At 34.9% G+C, this 18,491-nt stretch overlaps 2 protein-coding genes across 4 annotated transcripts in view; both read left to right on the top strand.

Moving 5' to 3' along the window:
- LOC138708532 (uncharacterized) overlaps positions 1-10,334 on the top strand; it is a 39,185-nt gene extending 28,851 nt beyond the window's left edge. Inside the window, exons 2-4 of the mRNA XM_069838647.1 lie at positions 6,685-6,822; positions 9,123-9,248; positions 9,349-10,334. Of these exons, the coding sequence (XP_069694748.1) occupies positions 6,685-6,822; positions 9,123-9,248; positions 9,349-9,722 (638 nt within the window). The 3' untranslated portion in view covers positions 9,723-10,334. The remainder of the gene's footprint in view (positions 1-6,684; positions 6,823-9,122; positions 9,249-9,348) is intronic.
- The window catches only part of LOC138709155 (synaptic vesicle glycoprotein 2B), a 342,436-nt gene that overhangs the window by 48,595 nt on the left and 275,350 nt on the right, over positions 1-18,491 (top strand). The window contains exon 1 of one of the 3 annotated variants that reach the window (XM_069839699.1): positions 16,067-16,277. The exons of 1 other annotated variant lie outside the window; for it this stretch is intronic. The gene's annotated coding sequence lies outside the window, so the exon portion shown is untranslated. Of the gene's footprint in view, positions 1-16,066; positions 16,278-18,491 lie in introns of those variants that run through there. One more of the 3 variants, XM_069839697.1, reaches the window with a different exon arrangement.

Here is an 18,491-nt window from a genome sequence, read left to right as displayed (position 1 = left end):
AACAGCTGTAATTTCTGACTTGCAGGCCAACATCAGCAAACAACTCTCCTTGACTTCATCGATGCAAAATCATTAATTATATCATCAAAATTTAAAGACCTAGTAAGATCACTTTCCAGACTAAGGAGGCCAAGGTTATTCAGTCTTTCTTGACACTTGTTACTCTGAATACATTTTTATTTCCTTCATTTTGTTTGAAGTTGTTGTGAAATTGAGCGTTGCTAGTGAAGGTGCTGAAAGTAAACCAATCTCAAGCCCGTCTGTTCAGGTTGTCAAAAATGAAGACAGTTCATGCTTAGAAGTGAATACTGATGGTTGTGACTGTTTAGAAAAAAATTCTGATAACAGTAGTATTGAATCAGAACAAGCAAACAATAGTAAAAATGATGTTAATATGTGCAAGCGAAACAAATTTACCCACACCAGTTCCTAACTCTGAGTCATGGCAAGTAATATGCGACCTTGGAAAATTAAAAAGTGGCAGACAAATTGAAGGGTACACGGGAATAACGAACAATGTCCATCAAAAATCGAAATTGAGTTAATAGTGCCATCTGATAGTAGAAGGGGAGTACTTTCATTTGGCTGCATTGGTATTATGTAAGAACGAAAATTGTCCTCAGTATTCTGCGTTAAAGTTTCTGTATACTTTGGAAGAATGAACAATGTCACATCCATCCCAAGAAAGAACGAACAATGTCCATTTTAAACACAGAAACTAATGCAGACAGCTTTTACAAACTTGATCTTAGAGTCATAGCACATTGCTGGTTGGTTTTTTTTTTACATATGCCAATACAATCTGTATTATACAATAATATTATTATTAAATGACTGTATGATGTTTAGCTGTTATTCCATGTGACAATAAATTCCATTAATTTTCATTAGAACTACTTGTGAGCATAATACAAACAGCTGTACTATTCCAGTGTTCAGATGTCTGTGGTAGGGTATTGATTATTTCCTTTATTATACTTTTATGGTACATATTGTAGTGTTTGTGGTTAGTGCAATTTATTTTTATAATATCTGACGTTAGAGAAAATTAATTATCCGGACCCATTCCATGTTCTGTAAATTCAAGGAAGAGAAAATTTACAGGACGTGTTACAGATGCATAAAAAATTCGTGCTATGAGTTATGTTATGGGAGAAGACTGTAAATATTCTCGTTTTCCGTGTTTTCAGAAAATAAGCCAAAGTAAAAGAAGCGATCTTATTAAACATTTCAATGAATTAGCATCATATGACACTCAAAATGCTCACCTTTCAGGACTAATTTCAGTACTTCCTGTGCAAAGAAGAAGATCCAGAAAAACACAAGCCGAAGCTGATTTTCGTAATTTTTCTTATATATATAAAATGCGAATAAACAAAGATGGGCAAAATACTGATGTTCCCGTTTATAAAGCAATTGCTCTACATGGAGTAACAGGCAGACGTTTAGTCACTTTGAAAACGTCATTGACTACTACTGGAAAAGCCCATACAGAAACAAGAGTTAAAACAGGGCTCACCAAATGAAAGGAGAGATTTTATCTAAAATTTGTCAGCACATTCAGTCACTTAGAGGTCAGAAAGTCCACTAATCTCGTCACGATAGCCGAAGGTAGTATTTTCCAGAGGACTTGAATATTTCTAAGCTGCTTAAGTTACACTTAGAAAAATTTCTTGCGAACCCTGTGTCTTACGAGCAATACAGAGTAATTTTTGTCACTAAATACAACATTAGCTGACATTTCACACATTAAATCAGAAATTTCCAATGAAAAAGATGCAAGTAAATTAGATAATTTTGAGAAGGAGAAACAAAATTTGATTTGAAAGAATGAATTGCACAAGAGAAAAGGACATAAGTTCTACGAAGTAAAACAGGCTGCACGTCTAAAATCCAGGAAGTCAGTGTATAAAGAGGCTATCTGCATGGATTTCCAAAAGAATTACCAGTTCCAAACTTTTCAACTATTGAGGGCTATTATCGTCGACAGCTGCCCTTTTATTCTTGTAACATATATACGCTGTCAACAGGAAGACATGTATGACCAACATATTTAAAGTAAAGGCTCTGAGGAAGTTTGCTCTATGTTATAGCACCACTGTATGAATATTGTACCAAGCTGCGTTGATGAACTCCGTATCTTCTACGATTCTTGTTCCGGACAAAATAGGAACTTTACGGTATTTAGATTTTGTCATTATGTAGTACATATTAAGAAGAGGTTTGATGCTCAGTGGATCACATTTCCCACTCGAGGTCACTCGTACATGGAATGTGACAAAAACATGGGATTTGTCAATCAGAGAGCAAGGTGTGAAGTACCCGATGACAGAAGGCAAGATATTGCGAATTCTAGGAGGAAGCCAAACCATTCATAAACTGTAAACAGCTACAAGGCAATGTACAAGGAATTACAAATTTTGAAAAATGTTTGTTCTCCAACTGCTAGAGAATATTTCAGTCTTTCTCCCACCAATGACGAGTCACAAGAAGTCAATAACAGTGAATGAGACGATTTTATAGTTCAATCTATTCATTCACAATGGAAAATTCAGTGCAAATAGATTAGTTTGTAGATTTGTTTTTCAATAATTGTTTGGAACAATGAACACTCAAAGATAAAAATATTTATAATGGGTCAACAATATTTATAACCTTTAAAAAGGATACCCTACACGAAAGTAAACATGTGCTACATTGTTTGAAAATATTATGCCTGATTCTATTCCCAACAAATATTCAATTAAATTGTGACATTGTTCGTTCTTCCCGTTTATAAAACGTAGCAAAGTAGACTTTTTGCAGTTTTGCATTGTTGTAATTCATGAAATCAAAACAATATTTTGTCACATATTTGCTTTATAATGGTACATTCTTGTGTGATAAAAAATAACAGTAAGTTAACAATAAACTATACATTTCAAGTCCTCAAACTTTAAATTTCATTTATCTCAAAATTATTCTGAATGGACATTATTCGTTATTACCGTGTACCCTTCAATTGCGTCATTGAATGCGTTGTTCGAAAAAGTACCCCCAACCTGCCTAATAACTTTCTAAGTGACGGAACAAGAGCCTTTCCAGTATTATTTTCAAAACTCAAGAATACAGAATATGTTCCCCAGACTGGCTAGTGTGAAGTGAAACAAATCAGTCACTGCACTATTTTCCCTTATTTGTTTCACTCCACACTAGCCAGTCTCTGGAAACACATTCTCCATTCTTGAGTTTTGAAAATACTGTAATACTGTTTTCGGAAAGGCTCTTGTTTTCAAACAACACATTCAATGACACAATTTGTCTGCTACTTTTTAGTTTTCCAAGTTCGCTCAATTTCACACCAACTTCAAACAAATTTCTACTCCCTTTCTTAATATCTTCCAATTTTTCTGTCTCTCCTTGCGCTTCTCAGCTCCTGATTTATGCTTCTACTTGTCCATTGTCCACTGGTAACACTAATGAACAGAATTTACTAGAAACACGACAACGAAAAGACGAAACATACTATGTAGGCCCTACTGAAAAGGAAACGTAATCCTCCGGCTTGGATTTGGGAGAGTCCACTAGCATATTGTGGTGGGCTGGCAGGGGTTGGTAGTTAAGAGGACAAGCCAATTGAACGTACAAGCGACGGGAACATATTTCAGGCAAATCCCAGAGCCTTCAAGTGTCGTGTCGATGATTGTTAACTTGGGAAACCGATATTTTATTACATAAAAGTTAAACATTTACATAATGGAGTGGTAATTTGTATTAATTCTACTATTGTCAGTTAATATGTCAGATTCATGTAACAAATCTTTTACAAAATTTTATAGTACCGGTATGTATCTGTGAATACTTATTCGTCATAATAACAAGTAATCAGACTCACTTAATCTGACGGGCCCCCAATGCTCACGGGCCCATATGCACTTGGCCTCTTTGCCCCCCCTTCTCGGCGGCCCTGTGTGTAAGTGAATCACTGTTTTTGTATGCAAGCCAGTAAACAAAAGTTCATCTTATTTGGATGCATATTAAATAATTATATATCTCGTTCCAGAAAATATACAATGAATAGTAATATCCTTCGAATACAGCAAATGAACTGGATTCATATGGAAGTCGTAAAACATGTAATGAGAAAGTATATGTCAACATCGTGGTACACGTTTTTAAAATTAGTTTAACCCTTCGCGTTAAAGAAATAGAGATAAATAAAATAACTATATTTTTCTTTTGTGAAGGCTCTAGTTATCGGAAGTCGTATGTTTGCTCACAGAAATTACACCTTCCTAGCAAGGTAATTTGAAGTGAGATAAAACGGCAAAGCATACGAAGGTCGCTCTTTCTTAAATGATTAGCAGTCACTAATGTTTTTTCTTATAGGTAGGTGATGTTTAGTCCCACAGCTTTTCCTTCAAATTCACTCACACTATTATTGGGTATTTAACAAATAAGATAATAAGACTTCTCACAATAAGCCACTTGTATTTTTCAGTATTTATAAGTTTTATCACATTTAAGTAAATAAATTTATAAATAGAAAAAAATAATATAAATTAAGCAATTATTAAAATACTCGTATGTTCAGAAAGAAAACTTTATTATCGAACTCGCTTTAACATCTTTGGTCATATCGCAAGTTAATTTTTTTGGATGAATCCGAAGGCCTGTGTACTATTATTGAGATTGGTTCTATTGTTGTGAACTAGATGGCGACTGTATTACTGATTTGTTATGAATATGATTTTGGTGATGAATGAGACCGATGATATTCAGGGATGTTGTGGTCCGAATTTCCTGGTATTTGCCTCACGGTTGAGGAAAAACCCTGAAAAACCTCAACCAGGAAATTCAACCCAACCGGGAATCGAACCCGGGCCCTCTGCGTAAGAAACCAGCATGCTGACCTCTACACCACAGAGGTGGCCATTATTTTATTATTATTTTATTATTATTATTATTATTATTATTATTATTATTATTATTATTATTATTATTATTATTATTATTATTATTATTATTATTATTATTATTGCAGGTTTGACTGTTATAGTTTATTTCAGTCCATTTATTAGACTCACTTAAACCTTACAGTAAATCGTATTACCACCCTAATTCTTGTATGGAAGTTACATGCAGTCATTGAGATTTCCTCATATCCCCGACAGTTTTTAGTTTTATGTTTAATTGTCGGATGAATAGTTTCCAGAATACTGGTATACAAAATGTGAACAAAATCCGCTCAGTAGTTTTGAAAAATCGTTCGACACAGAGGGACAAAGAGACATACAGCTCATGCATTATGTCCAGACACTCCCCCACTCTTCCTACAAAGCTGCGCACGAGATCGGATGAGTCTACTTACGAATTATAGGGGAACAGGCTAGTCTTTAACTTGAACTCGGTAGACACACGCCCGACTTTCCCTTCTACTCCTACCCCCTCCACATAAACTTTATTCCCGTACTGCACATTGCGAGTATCTTGACAGACCTATACGAACAAACTGACAGAACAGCATTCGGAAAACACTTTTCCGGTATCAGAGATAATGGGAACTTGCATTATCGTGAGATTTTCCAAAAATAATTTTTTGCAATATTACACTACTTTCACTATATCTACTACGTACACTTAACGGCAATAAGAATGAGCCGGCGACAATTTATTAAGTTCCAGACACATAACATTGCGCATGCTCGTCTCGTCAAAGCCGTAGTTCACCAGGTAACACAATAATTAAACCATTTAAATTTGCTTTATTTTGTTTAAGAGTCTAAAATATGTCATAAAATCGAATGTAGAGTTGATTCTAGATACATCAGGGCTCTTGAAGAGTGAAATAATAATAAAATTGATAAATACAAAATCAACCGAAGCGAATATGAACAGGAACACCACGTATTGTGCCAAAACGATATTAACAGTCACAATAGCGTAAGTCGTTACGGCATTGGTCTATTGAGCATTGGTCTATTGAATAAGTTAATAGTAGTAGCTCAAGGTTCGAACCTCCCACAATCTTCCTTTTTTAATTACAAATTTGCTATCATATATGTCTCGCAAAGCTATAATTATGTGGCGATATCTCTTAGAATATGCCCAAACTCTAATAAATAATAAATCTCTCTCTCTTTTTCAAGCAATACTCCTATCTGTTAATACAACGTTCTGTCTCGTCAATACGCTTGAAGATGGCAGAGAGACAATAACTCATTGCCCTGGTTCGCATAGGTTATTCTGCGTATGCTACTCTCCGACAGGACTTCGATTGGAGAAATGTCATTTTCTCCAACGAGGTAATTGTCTCCAGTAGCAACGATAGTCCTGCCCTAGTTTATCGTATGGATGGCCATCGATACGATGAAAGCTTCGTGAGACGACTTAACAGGTCGGGTTGCGTGAGGGTCGCGTTGGGGGTGGATGTCATATGATGGGGCAAGATTTCTGGAACGCATCCACGGTTGGTTTATGGCAGAAGTCTACAAACACATTTTGGCAAATGTAATGATCCCTTCCGCCCGAAAACGATATCCAGAAGGAACACTTTTCTTCCAGCAGGATAATCATCCGATACACACCGCCAACCGGATTCAAAGATGGTTTACGAGGAGGCGTGATGTCGACCCAGTCGACTGGCCTCCAAAATCACCAGTTATGAATCCGATTTAAAATTTTGGGCTGCTGTCAAATGGGCAGAGCAACCACCCGTTCGGACACCTGAGGAATTGTGGGACAGAGTTCTAGATGCGTGGAAGGAGGTGGCCAAGAATTTAGACCTGTTCCATAATCTTTTGGACTCCATGCTGCACAGAATTAGGGCAGTTGTTGACGCAGGTGATTTGTGGACGAGATACTAATCCCCACTACAGATCTTTTTTTATTAATAGGCCTATATTAACAAATTGTTTGTTTTTGTTAATTTAATTATCTATTTGTGTTTGATATGCGTCCGGTATTTTAGGATGTGAAACAAGTATTTTTGTTTATAAAGGTCAGGTCTCACCTATTAATAGCCCACAGGTGGTGGGCAATAATATTTTTACAAGTCAGGCATAACGAAGTTTGTTAACAAATACCATTTCACATTTAAACTAATAAATCAATTCAAAATTAAAATTAAAAAAAAATTACCGTGCCGGGAGGCGAACTCACAAACTCTCGTAAGTATGTCAGATATCTTACCACTGGGCCACACACAGCTCATAAGGTTCTCTACATTATAGACGGATGACTTTCAATGAAGAGATACCACAGCAATGCCTTGCAGTGCGTGTGTTTACACGAGTGAACCGCGCGATAGAACTTAGCATTTCTATCGACCAAGAGTCGGCCCATTCTTTTTGCCGATAGGTGTACATTTATAATATGTAGAAAATTAAATCACTTCCATTAAGGCGATAGTACGACTCAGTGAATTGTAGGAGTAATTAATTTATTCATAGTTTTCTGTTCAAGGGCAGGTACTGCATTGGAAGCATTCTACAATTTTCTCTATTTCCTACCTTCCTCTTAGTCTCTACATACGATCCTTACATTTTAATGCTGCCTATCAGCTGATATTTTCTTCTGCCACGAACGTTTCTTTCGTTCACCATTACTAACAGTGCATATATTAATAGGCAGTTTCTTCTTAGTCAGTGAACCAGCCAATTCCCTTTTCTCTTCCCCACCAGTTTCAGCATTATTCTTTCTTCGCCCACTCTTTCTAGCACAGTTTCATTTTTCTGTTTTCTCTGTCCTTTTCAAACGCTCCCTTCTTCACCATATCCACATTCCAAATACTTATAGTCGTTACTCTTCACTTCCAATTAAGTAAATGTTTTGTCACAATGTCACAATCCATATAAAGTGCTTCACTAGTCTCTTCCTTAATTCCTTTTCCACAGATCCGCAGAATATGCTCCTTTTTCTATCAAAAGGTACCTTTACTATTGCTATTCTTTTTAATTCCTGGCAGCAGCTCATGTTACTGCTTATAGTAAACCCCAAGTACGTCTATTTGAAGCTGTTCACTTGTTCCACTACCTAATTTCGAATTCGCAATTTTACCTTCCTTATTTTTCTTCCAATAACTATGTTTTCGTCTTGTTTGCATCTTCATCCCATACTGCTTACATCTATCAATTAGCTCCAGTAGCATATTCCTTAGTATCATCTCCTCTTCTGGTAGTAACGTCATATCATCAGCAAATGTTATGCATAATATTCAAGGGAATAATTGTTCCGGGACCGGTAACGAACCCGGATAGCTCAATGGTAGAGCGTTGACGCTCTTAGCCAAAGGTCCCGACATTACGTGGTCGATGCAAGTAGTTCCGGTAAACTGACAAAAAAATCACGCGAGAAGATGGTTAAGCTTAAGAGATGTATTTCTCCCGGATATTAAGAAAGACTCACTACTACTTCTGGATTACTAGAGTGCGTGGTCAGATAGAGGACACTATTATTAATAATAATAATAATAATAATAATAATAATAATAATAATAATAATAATAATAATTATTATTATTATTATTATTATTATTATTATTATTATTATTATTATTATTATTATAAACTTTACTATACAAATAGAAAAATGTAAAAATTTAAAGCTATCAGATGTAACAATGATTTCTTAGAAGAGCTATTGTAGATGCCTTTTTCAATGCCATATAAAATTTAGTATTCCATGTAGTAATCTCTTGTTCACTGTGTCTATATATTGGTCCAGTGTTACTGTGTTCACTGATATCACTTGTGATGCGATCTATGGACGATTTGGTGTACTTCAAGGGAAACAAACTAGCCATGAAACCGTGTAAGAAACGGAGGAAAGGTAAGCTGTTACATATTTTGCTATTTATAGATTTATATAGTATATTACGTGAAAATAATTATTAAAACATTAACACATATGTTGCATCTTAAAATTAAATTGTTTACTTTAGCTTTAAATTCTCCGGTTTTATGTAAAATTACAGTACAAAATACCGTGTGCACAATTGTAGACATACTGTCTGTGTGGTGTATGTTCAAGGGAAAACATAACCCCACTTTATTTTCTACATTTTATTGGTAGTATAATCGTTTAGTGTTTTGAAATTTCTAAATGAATGTTTGTGTAACTAATTATTGTGTCCTTTTTAACAGGGCTAGGACCAAGTCAAATTCTAGATCTGATTGATGAGGGCGACCGTTCCGAACTCGAAGGGCTTGAGAGTGAAGGAGAACGGGAAGAACGTGATGACGTATTGTTTGAAGCCAATAACGTGTCTGGTTAGTATTTAAACATTATTTATTTTATGTTTATGTTTATTCATATACAGTGCGTATACTGTATATATCATACTTATAGGCCATGTATTATTCTTTTCAGAAAAATATGACCGAGTTGAGAATAAAAGTAGTGCAGATAATGCAGAACCAACAGAAGAGAATGGTGCAGATGATGCAGATCCAAGAGAAGATAATGGTGCAGAATCAGGAGCTGATGCTGAGTATAATCAACAACCAGAGAATGAACCTTTGGCAGAGGATGAATATGATTGGATGAATCTGACATCAAAAGACAAAATTCAGTGGCGGCGCAGTGTATTATTCCAAGAAACCATCCCAATCTGGGAAGTTAATAATGGTGGTGATGACATTTTGGACTTACCTTATCCAATAACATATTTTTCAAGATACATTCCTATTTCAATGTTTGAAAAGTTTGTAGAGATGACAAACATCTACAAGAAAGGTGCCTAAAACTTATTTTGCCTCTATAGAATTGAGGAAATCAAGGTGGAACCTTAAAATTTAATGTGTTTTAAACTATTTGTAGTATGAAATAATACTTCTTTCTAATTTTTATATTTTTAACTACAATTCCCACTTTTCGTGGAATGACTGATATGCGAACAACTTGGAGAATGTAGGTACGTGGCAACCAATTTGAATGAACTTACTACTCTCTTTGGGTTACACATAATAGCCAGTAGTCTAAGATTCCCCCGTTTAAGAATGTATTGGGACACAGCATTAGGGGTAAACATTTTTACAAACAATATGTCAGTCAATAGGTTCTTCAAACTCAGGAAGTTTCTCCATTGTGTCAACATTTTAGATAAACCAATAGATTCAACAGACAGATTCTGGAAGATTAGACCTTTATATGATTCACTGAGAACTAGGTGTAAGGAACTTGTTGTAGAACATGAAGTATATATTGATGAACAAATTTGTCCTTTCAAAGGCCAGCTTGATGTAAAACAATACATGAAAGGAAAACCCAATCCTTGGGGAATCAAATTATTCTTACTGTGTGGAAAAAGTGGGCTTGCTTATGATTTTATACTTTATCAGGGTGCCACTACAGAAATAAAAGTCACTGAAGAATAAATTCGGCCTTGGAGCTTCTGTTGTACTCCATTTATGTGATAGACTTTCAGCTGAAGGTCACCAATTGTATTTCGATAATTATTTTTCTACTTACAATATTTTTGAAGCGCTAAAAATGAAAGGGATTTCAGCAGCTGGTACTATAAGATTGAACAGGTTTGGGAACCCACCTCTAATTTCTGACAAAGATTTAAAAAAAATCGGGGTTTTTGTGATCAGGTCTGCTCCCGCGATGGTAATGTGGTGGTCACAAAATGGCAAGATAATAGGCCTGTACTTATGACCTCCAACTTTGTTGGTATTGGAGACACAGACAAGGTGCGAAGATGGGACAACAAAAACAAAAAGTATATTGATGTGTCAAGACCAAAGGTAGTGAAATTGTATAATCAATCAATGGGTAGAGTGGATAAACTTGATTTCCTCATTAGCCTCTACAAGATATTCATGAAAACTCGAAAATGGACATTGAAACTAATTTTTCATGCTGTGGATATAGCGGTATGTAACAGCTAGCTTGAGTATCAAGCAGATGCAGAAAAGTTGGGTATTCATAAGAACAAGACTTTGGATCTCCTTCATTTTAGAATGAGGGTTGGAGAAGCTCTTATAAAGCAAGGGAAGAAGATACCTACCAAAAGAGGCCGAGCTTCGAACATCGACCCGAAAGAATCTCAAACTACAAAAATCCTGAAAACAGAAGTAAGGCCAATCGATGAGGTGAGATTCGATGCTGTAAACCATTTGCCAGTACACAGTGAGGCAACTTTTCCAGGTAGATGCAAAAACAGCAACTGTACAGGAAAGTCACGTTGGCGATGCCATAAATGCAACATATATCTTTGAATAAAGATAGAAATTGCTTTACCGACTTCCACGGCAAAAAATGATTGAGATGGTTTTTAGAATTAGTTGATTTCAATTATAAATCAGATTTGAAAATAAGTGTTGGCTTTATGTGAACAAACAATGTAAAATATGTACACATTTGTAGTAAACTGAATTTTGGTAACATTGAGTAATTTTGTCTACAATTGTGCACACCCCATATCTCCCAAAATAGAAAACCTATCTTTTTCTAACTTTGTACAAATATCTTTAGTATTATAAAATGATGACTGGCAAAAAATGGGATTTATCCTTCCATTAGAAAAATGTCGTGACTGAAAGGGTTAATTTATTGAGTCTTAGATTATGTGTTTGCCAAAATAATTTTACGAAATGAGGAATAGTTCCTCTGGTTCCTATCATAAGGCTTATTACTTTGATTTCTCTAAATTTATATTTTTCTAAATAATAGGGAATGGTGGACTCGTAAATACTGATGAAGAAGTAAACAATATATGGTAAGATAATTAAAACACAAATTATCCGTCCAAAAACCACAAGATTTGTGCAACTATTGGATGTGTTTTTTCAGGCAATATAAAATTGTAACCTGAAGGATAGAAGAGTATTTCAGACATAAAATTATACTCGTATGTGAAAACATTTCCGACACATTCCACGACTGGGGCTTCATAATGATGTTACATTCTGTTGTGTATCACCAGTTTCATCCACTTGTAGCAGGGGTTCGGATATGTGACAGAGAAACATGTGAGAAAGTTTGATGACGTTCTTGCAACAATTTTGCATGTTGAAAACAGTATCTGTGTTACAGAAGTGTGAAAAACTAGTCTATGGCCCGGTTTCTTCAACCTTTGTTAAATTATAACAGTGTGTTATTCCATTTTAACTGTAAACTTAACAGTTGAAGCATTTCTTCAACTACTGTTAGTAGTAACAGACTGTTAAAACCCATGTTAATTTAACTGCCCAATTTCATGCAGTTAAATCATTTAACTCTCTGTTAGCATATAAGTACCGGTATCCAATATGGCTGGTGCGTTAGATGCTGAACTTATATATTTGGATTATTTAGAAAATTATATCCATGAATACATAAACAGAGGGGTTGATTTCTGTGATTTGACAGACCAGAAGTTCATACAAAGGTATAGGCTATTTTCTGCCAAGCCTCATTTTTCGCTTTCAACTTAGATCTGTTTGTTTATTTATTTTCATTAATTGGTTTATACTGCGAAATAATTTCCAGCAGAAGGCCTCTTTCGAACGAAGAGAAATTAGTCCCAAGATTTCTTTTTGTTCCAGTGTTTTCTATTTCACAACAGCAATACCAATACGCCGCTCCACGCTATTGTGATACAGACGAGGAAAGAAGCAGAAATCAAACCTGAGAGAATAGAAAGACTTCTATCCTCTCTGAATCAAACAACGGAAACAAGCGAGAATCGCAATTGTCAGAGTTCAGAAAACAGAAGTGAGCCTATACTTGGTTATAGGTTATGGTTAAACTCTAGAATCTCTGGTCCTAACAGAGAGTTAACAAACAGAATGTTAAAATGTGAAATGTAAAGTTGAAGAAACGCAATATTTTTAAAAGTAATTCATACTTTTAACTTACAGTTAATTAACGTTATGTTAGGTGCATTTTAACAAAAGTTGAAGAAACCGGGCCTATATAAAATGTTTACACTGTTCAATAGCTCTTTGTTCCGACCACTTCATTTCGAATTCACACTATCACATTTAAGGTGAGTCACAAAGTTAATACATATTTCAAATTCAAATTTAATTTATATTTCAGCAAGAGTACTGCATTAATATGAGTTAAGAGAAAAAGAAAATAGACTAGAATATTAATGCAGGAGCTATGATATAGTGTTGCGGAACTATTAGGATCCGAGTGCGGGCAAGAAGCGGCATAAGTAGCATAGATTTTCAAGTCCTTATGTTTCGTAAACGAGGAAAAAGCGAAACGAAGACTATCACCACGTTTCTTAACGAAAGAAAATTAGCTTAAATATACATTCACATTAAATTCAAGCACCATGACCTTGGAAGGTTCCCTTGTCAGACATCTACGTCAAGTTCAAGAATTTTACATTCTAATTTGGTCAATAGTAAAAAATATGCTTGTATGTATCGGAAGGAGAAAAGGTGCAGTGCAATAGTTTCTTCTTGCTACTGCAGTAATGCTCTGAATGATTGATTCAATGGACTCGGTTCTGAACAGAGACGCACAATCTTCTCTCTCTTCCACGTGATTTGGTTGTGCCCCTTTGTTTTATGTTCTGTAAAGTAGTAACCTTACTTTATGCCGACCACAAGGCCAGAGAAGCCACCGACATAGCTCAGGCGGCAGGAGGGTTTACCTGGTGATCCGTAGCTGTGCTCGGGCGTAGGTTCGATTACCACTTGAACTGATTACATGATTGGTTCTTGTCGAGGTTTCCCCAACTATAAGTCGAATGTCAGGTAATCATATGGCAAATCCTCGGTTCCCATCTCGGCAAATACCGTCTTGCGGTCACAGTCTAAAAATGAGTAGGGAATTCCGTGTGATTGAAGTTGGTCCCTAGTCGTAATAGGAGTGAGAAAGGAACCGAAGTACCGAAAGTAGACAATGATGATGATGATGATGATGATAATAATAATAATTATTATTATTTTTAGTTGGTTATTTAACGACGCTGTATCAACTAGGCTACTAGGTTATTTAGAGTCGATGAGATTGGTGATAGCGAGATGGTATTTGGCGAGATGAGGCCGAGGATTCGCCATAGATTACCTGGCATTTACCTTACGGTTGGGGAAAACCTCGGAAAAACCCAACCAGGTAATCAACCCAAGCGGGGATCAAACCTGCGCCCAAGCGCAACTTCAGAACGACAGGCAAGCGACTTAACCAACTCAGCCACGCCGGTGGCTATTATTGTTGTTGTTATTATTATTATTATTATTATTATTATTACTATCATTATTATTATTATTATTATTATTATTATTATTATTATTATTTGAATAATTATGGGTAAACTGTTTAATGATCGTAAGGAAAACACATGTACCTTGAAAAAAACGTCCGTAACACTCTTTCTGTGAACTATAAATTCTCCTTAGTCTATTGTCGATTTCACCAACATGTTACTAACTCACAATTAACTAATTGTAATTTAACTTAAATACAGAAGTTAAGTCATATATAATTCGTTTGCATTTCACCAAACTAATAGGCATTTAAAATAAAGCCAATTACAGTAGAGCATCGATTATCCCAATATCGATCAACCGAAACAGTTCCAGTCGGCAAATTCAAATTTGCGCGCGCGCCATGTAGAAGTTTTGCTAGCGCTGTTTGCAGATTTAGCGGCAAAAAAAAAAAACACTCAGCTCTGAAAAAAAAAAAAACTTCTTTTCCTAAACTGTATGCTCACTTTAATGACCATTTTGAACTTGTCAAACTAAGCTAGTCAGTTTTCTCTGTGTAATTTGTAAGACGTATGATACAAAATATATACAGCACTGTATGTACAGTTTTGTGTTTAATACCAGTGTTTCTTTGTTTCATACACCGGTACAATTTGTTTTCGTAAATGATCGGTTATCCGAAAAATCAGTTATTCGAACACCTCCCGTTCCCAATTGTTTCGGATAATCGATGCTCTACTGTAATTTAATTCCCAATTAAGTAATCACGGCCTTTGGAGTCATACTACAGTACAATCGTAATTTTTAAGCCCATGTGCCTTGCTTAATGTAAGTAGTGACCTCTGTAGTGACAATAAAATACCTTTATACTCGTAAACAATAAAATGTCATAAGCAGAGGTAACCTTAAAATATATTAAAATCTTCGTAAACAAAAAGACGGATGCGCAGACTTCAGAAGAAAAGAACAAAGTTTGAAAATATGTAGAAAGATATTTCAGTGCAAAAAACCTCATCCCAATGACTTCAGGTATATTGAAGACAAAATGGGATAATATGAAAACATATGCAAGGAAATATCATGAAACAAGCAAAATGGAAAGACTTCATGAATTTGTGCTATTCTAATGCCTTCAAATATAATATTAGGCCTACAAGATAAATTCGTTATTCATATTACTTTAGTTGCTGTATTTTAGGCAATAAAAATTTGATTAAACGTTTCTTCAATAGATGTATCATTTAAATAATTATGAAGTATCTACTTAACTATCAGTTCTAAATTCTAAATCACATTCTGTACTATTCAAAATATACAATACTGATGTTTTGCTCATTTGCAAACCACTTTCCTCATTTGTATTAAAATAATATTTTATTTCGGAAATTAACCTCGCCCATGTTGCTACGAAATCGACATCTTAAAATATAAAGTTCATCATTGTTCTCATTATGATGAAAATCATCGCCATTAATGCAGGATTAATTATTTTATTGACCAATTAATTTAAATGTAGCTTAATGAAAGCTTAAAGCCCAATTTGTGTGATGAAATGTATTGTCCCTTTAAATGTCAATTAAAACACTTTAAATAACAATAATTAAAGTTAAATATATTTGGTGAAATCGGCCGTTAGACTCTCAGGGAATTTGTACTCGTACTTGCATCTGCTGTGTGGGAAGGCGATCCAGCCATAGGGATAACGGTATTATATTAGGCAACTGAGTACATTAATTTATGATGATTTAAGAAATGTCTAAATGTAAACTCTGTCGTCAGATTATTTGGAACAAAAACAAGGACTGATATCATAGTTTAGTGCCGCCATTCTTCACACGTTATCTAATATTGACTCACTACACGAGGGTTTTAAATCAGAGCTGACGACCTGATCGTGTGCCTAACTGGTTGTAATCTATATATATCGCAGCATTTCGACGAGTAGCAAGCCGGTAGTGGGGCGTAACACTCATTACTTCTGCTTCTGCTGGAGCCCCAAGTGTTATTGCGGACAGTTTCACTCTCGCTTGAGACGACAGCGGTCGCAGCGGCTTCATCACTTGTCAGTAGGAATCTAGGCGGGAACGCGAGTGTATCGGGGAGTGAACATCGGATCGTATTTTCTACTAATTAAGCCCCAGTATTCCTGTAAGTACACGCAATTATTCGAATGGCATTCTCATAGAAAGCCAAAGCATGTTATGTTCTAAGTATTGTGTTTGTCACTTGTAACAGTCTATCTTCTCCTTATTATGCTCCGTTCTATTTTATGGCTGAAGTTTGTATTTTTGACTACGAATTTTGTTGACACGGGCAGGTCTATATTTACTTATAGATATTTTTTGCCCGAAGGATCTTCGAAACATTTGTGAATTTCGTTATGAGTGAGGGAAAAACATAAAAAAAAAATCGACATTTAAAATTTCTGTCATGTAATTCTTTCCGAAAAAAAAAATAAAATGATAAGACGTCCGAAGAAAATCGAAGCGAAGAAAAGAATACTTTTGCTATAACAAAGAGTGATCCAGATTACCACCCATTCATCTGTGGAATGGTGCGCAGTGTTGTTCTCATTTTCGAAGCAACAGCAAACATGTAGCATTCATTACAACAGTGTTATATTTGTATGGAATTATGTTGAAAATAGCGACAATAATTACATTTAATATTCTAAAACAATCATACAAATGGACTGACACACAGTTACTCGTTGTGCACTTAAGGTTTAATATAGCATACTCGATCAAACAATTTTATTGTGAACCAAAACAATTCTTAGTAAATAATAGTGACACTTTATTTTCGACCAATACTTCAGGAGAAATCCCTGTTCAGGCCTACTAATGAACAACCAGGCTGTTCAAAACCCCTTTTCCGCTTTTAAGAATGCTCAAAACTCGTATTTCCGTAAAATTATCTTAATGCGCAATCAAAATATGTCATCTTTATGCCTTATTATTTATTAGTATTATTAAAATTTAGTGAACTTTTATTTAAAACTCGTTTTTATATCAATTTAAAATTTTAAAAAATTTTCAAGTTATGCTCTGTGATTGTCAAGTTATTTTAATCAATTCTTCCAACAGCAGAACCGCTCTGTTTGAAATTGTACGCATGATTTATGACTGCTAGAATTTTCGAAGTAATGACCCTATTGACAGTTTCCATTGCAATTAATTAATTAATTAATTAAAGAAGGGGGCGGCAAAATATAAGCTGCCCCAGGCGGCAGAATGTCTAAATACGCCTCTGAACACGGGTTCGATATTTTTTCTCCCCACAGGGACTTAGCGTGTTTCGCTTATCTTCTTCTGTCCGTGACCTTGCTAACTACAGTATAATAATATCATGTCCATGGAACTCCATTAGGCTACTTCAACGTTTTGTTGTTTGTCATGCACGACCGGATTATTAATTAACGCTAGAATGTACAAGTAAATTACTGATGATGATGATAATAATAATAATAATAATAATAATAATAATAATAGTAATTTATTAATTTATTATTAATTTATTAATAATATTTGTGTGCTGAACAACAGCCACAGGTCAATTATAGTTCAGCACAATACACAAACAGAAGATACAAAGGTGCAAGAATAAATAAAATAATAATATCTTAAATCAAGAAAAACATACATAAATAAAATTGAGAACAAAGACAGTAAATATTTATTTATTTAATCTGACAGGATTAAGGCCATAAGTCCTTCTCTTCCATCCTACCAGATAGCACGTATAAATAAAAAAACGAAATTCAAAGACTGATCAAAATAATACAAATTAAATTAAAGCCTTGTAGAAGGTCAACAGGGTCAAAAGAACACTATAGAGCTTCATCGAGCTAATACAAGAAAAACAAAAAAAGAAAGAAAAACAGAGATAGCAGTGATAATAATGATAACTAATAATAATAATAATAATAATAATAATAATAATAATAATAATAATAATAATAATAATAATATTACATATTAATTGTCAATTTTACAGCAGCATAGTTACAATATTTATTATATGTCATGAGCTAAGGCGAAGTTGCGCAACCTGACAGATGTTCAGCAAGCAATTCCAGGAACTAGAATGTGATTTTTTAATTTAAATTTGAATTTTAATATTGTCCGACAGTCTCTGACATAGTCAGGGGGAGAATTCCACAGGCGTGGAATCGAAATGCTGAAAGGATGTTCGTGCAGAGGAAGAGACAGAAGGTACATGTTCCGGGTTCGAGGTACCAGTAGTGAAAGGTAAACAAAACGAGATGCTAGGTAAGAGGGTGTGGAGGTGTAGATGATTTTAAATAGTAACAAGAGGGAGTTCAAGAATCTTCTTTCTTTAAGTGGATTCCAAGACAACAAT

Source organism: Periplaneta americana, chromosome 11 (genome assembly GCF_040183065.1).
Source record: "Periplaneta americana isolate PAMFEO1 chromosome 11, P.americana_PAMFEO1_priV1, whole genome shotgun sequence".
In the NCBI taxonomy this organism is placed as follows: domain Eukaryota; kingdom Metazoa; phylum Arthropoda; class Insecta; order Blattodea; family Blattidae; genus Periplaneta; species Periplaneta americana.
Note: the sequence above shows the minus strand (reverse complement) of the source record. Positions and strands in the feature narration are given on the sequence as shown.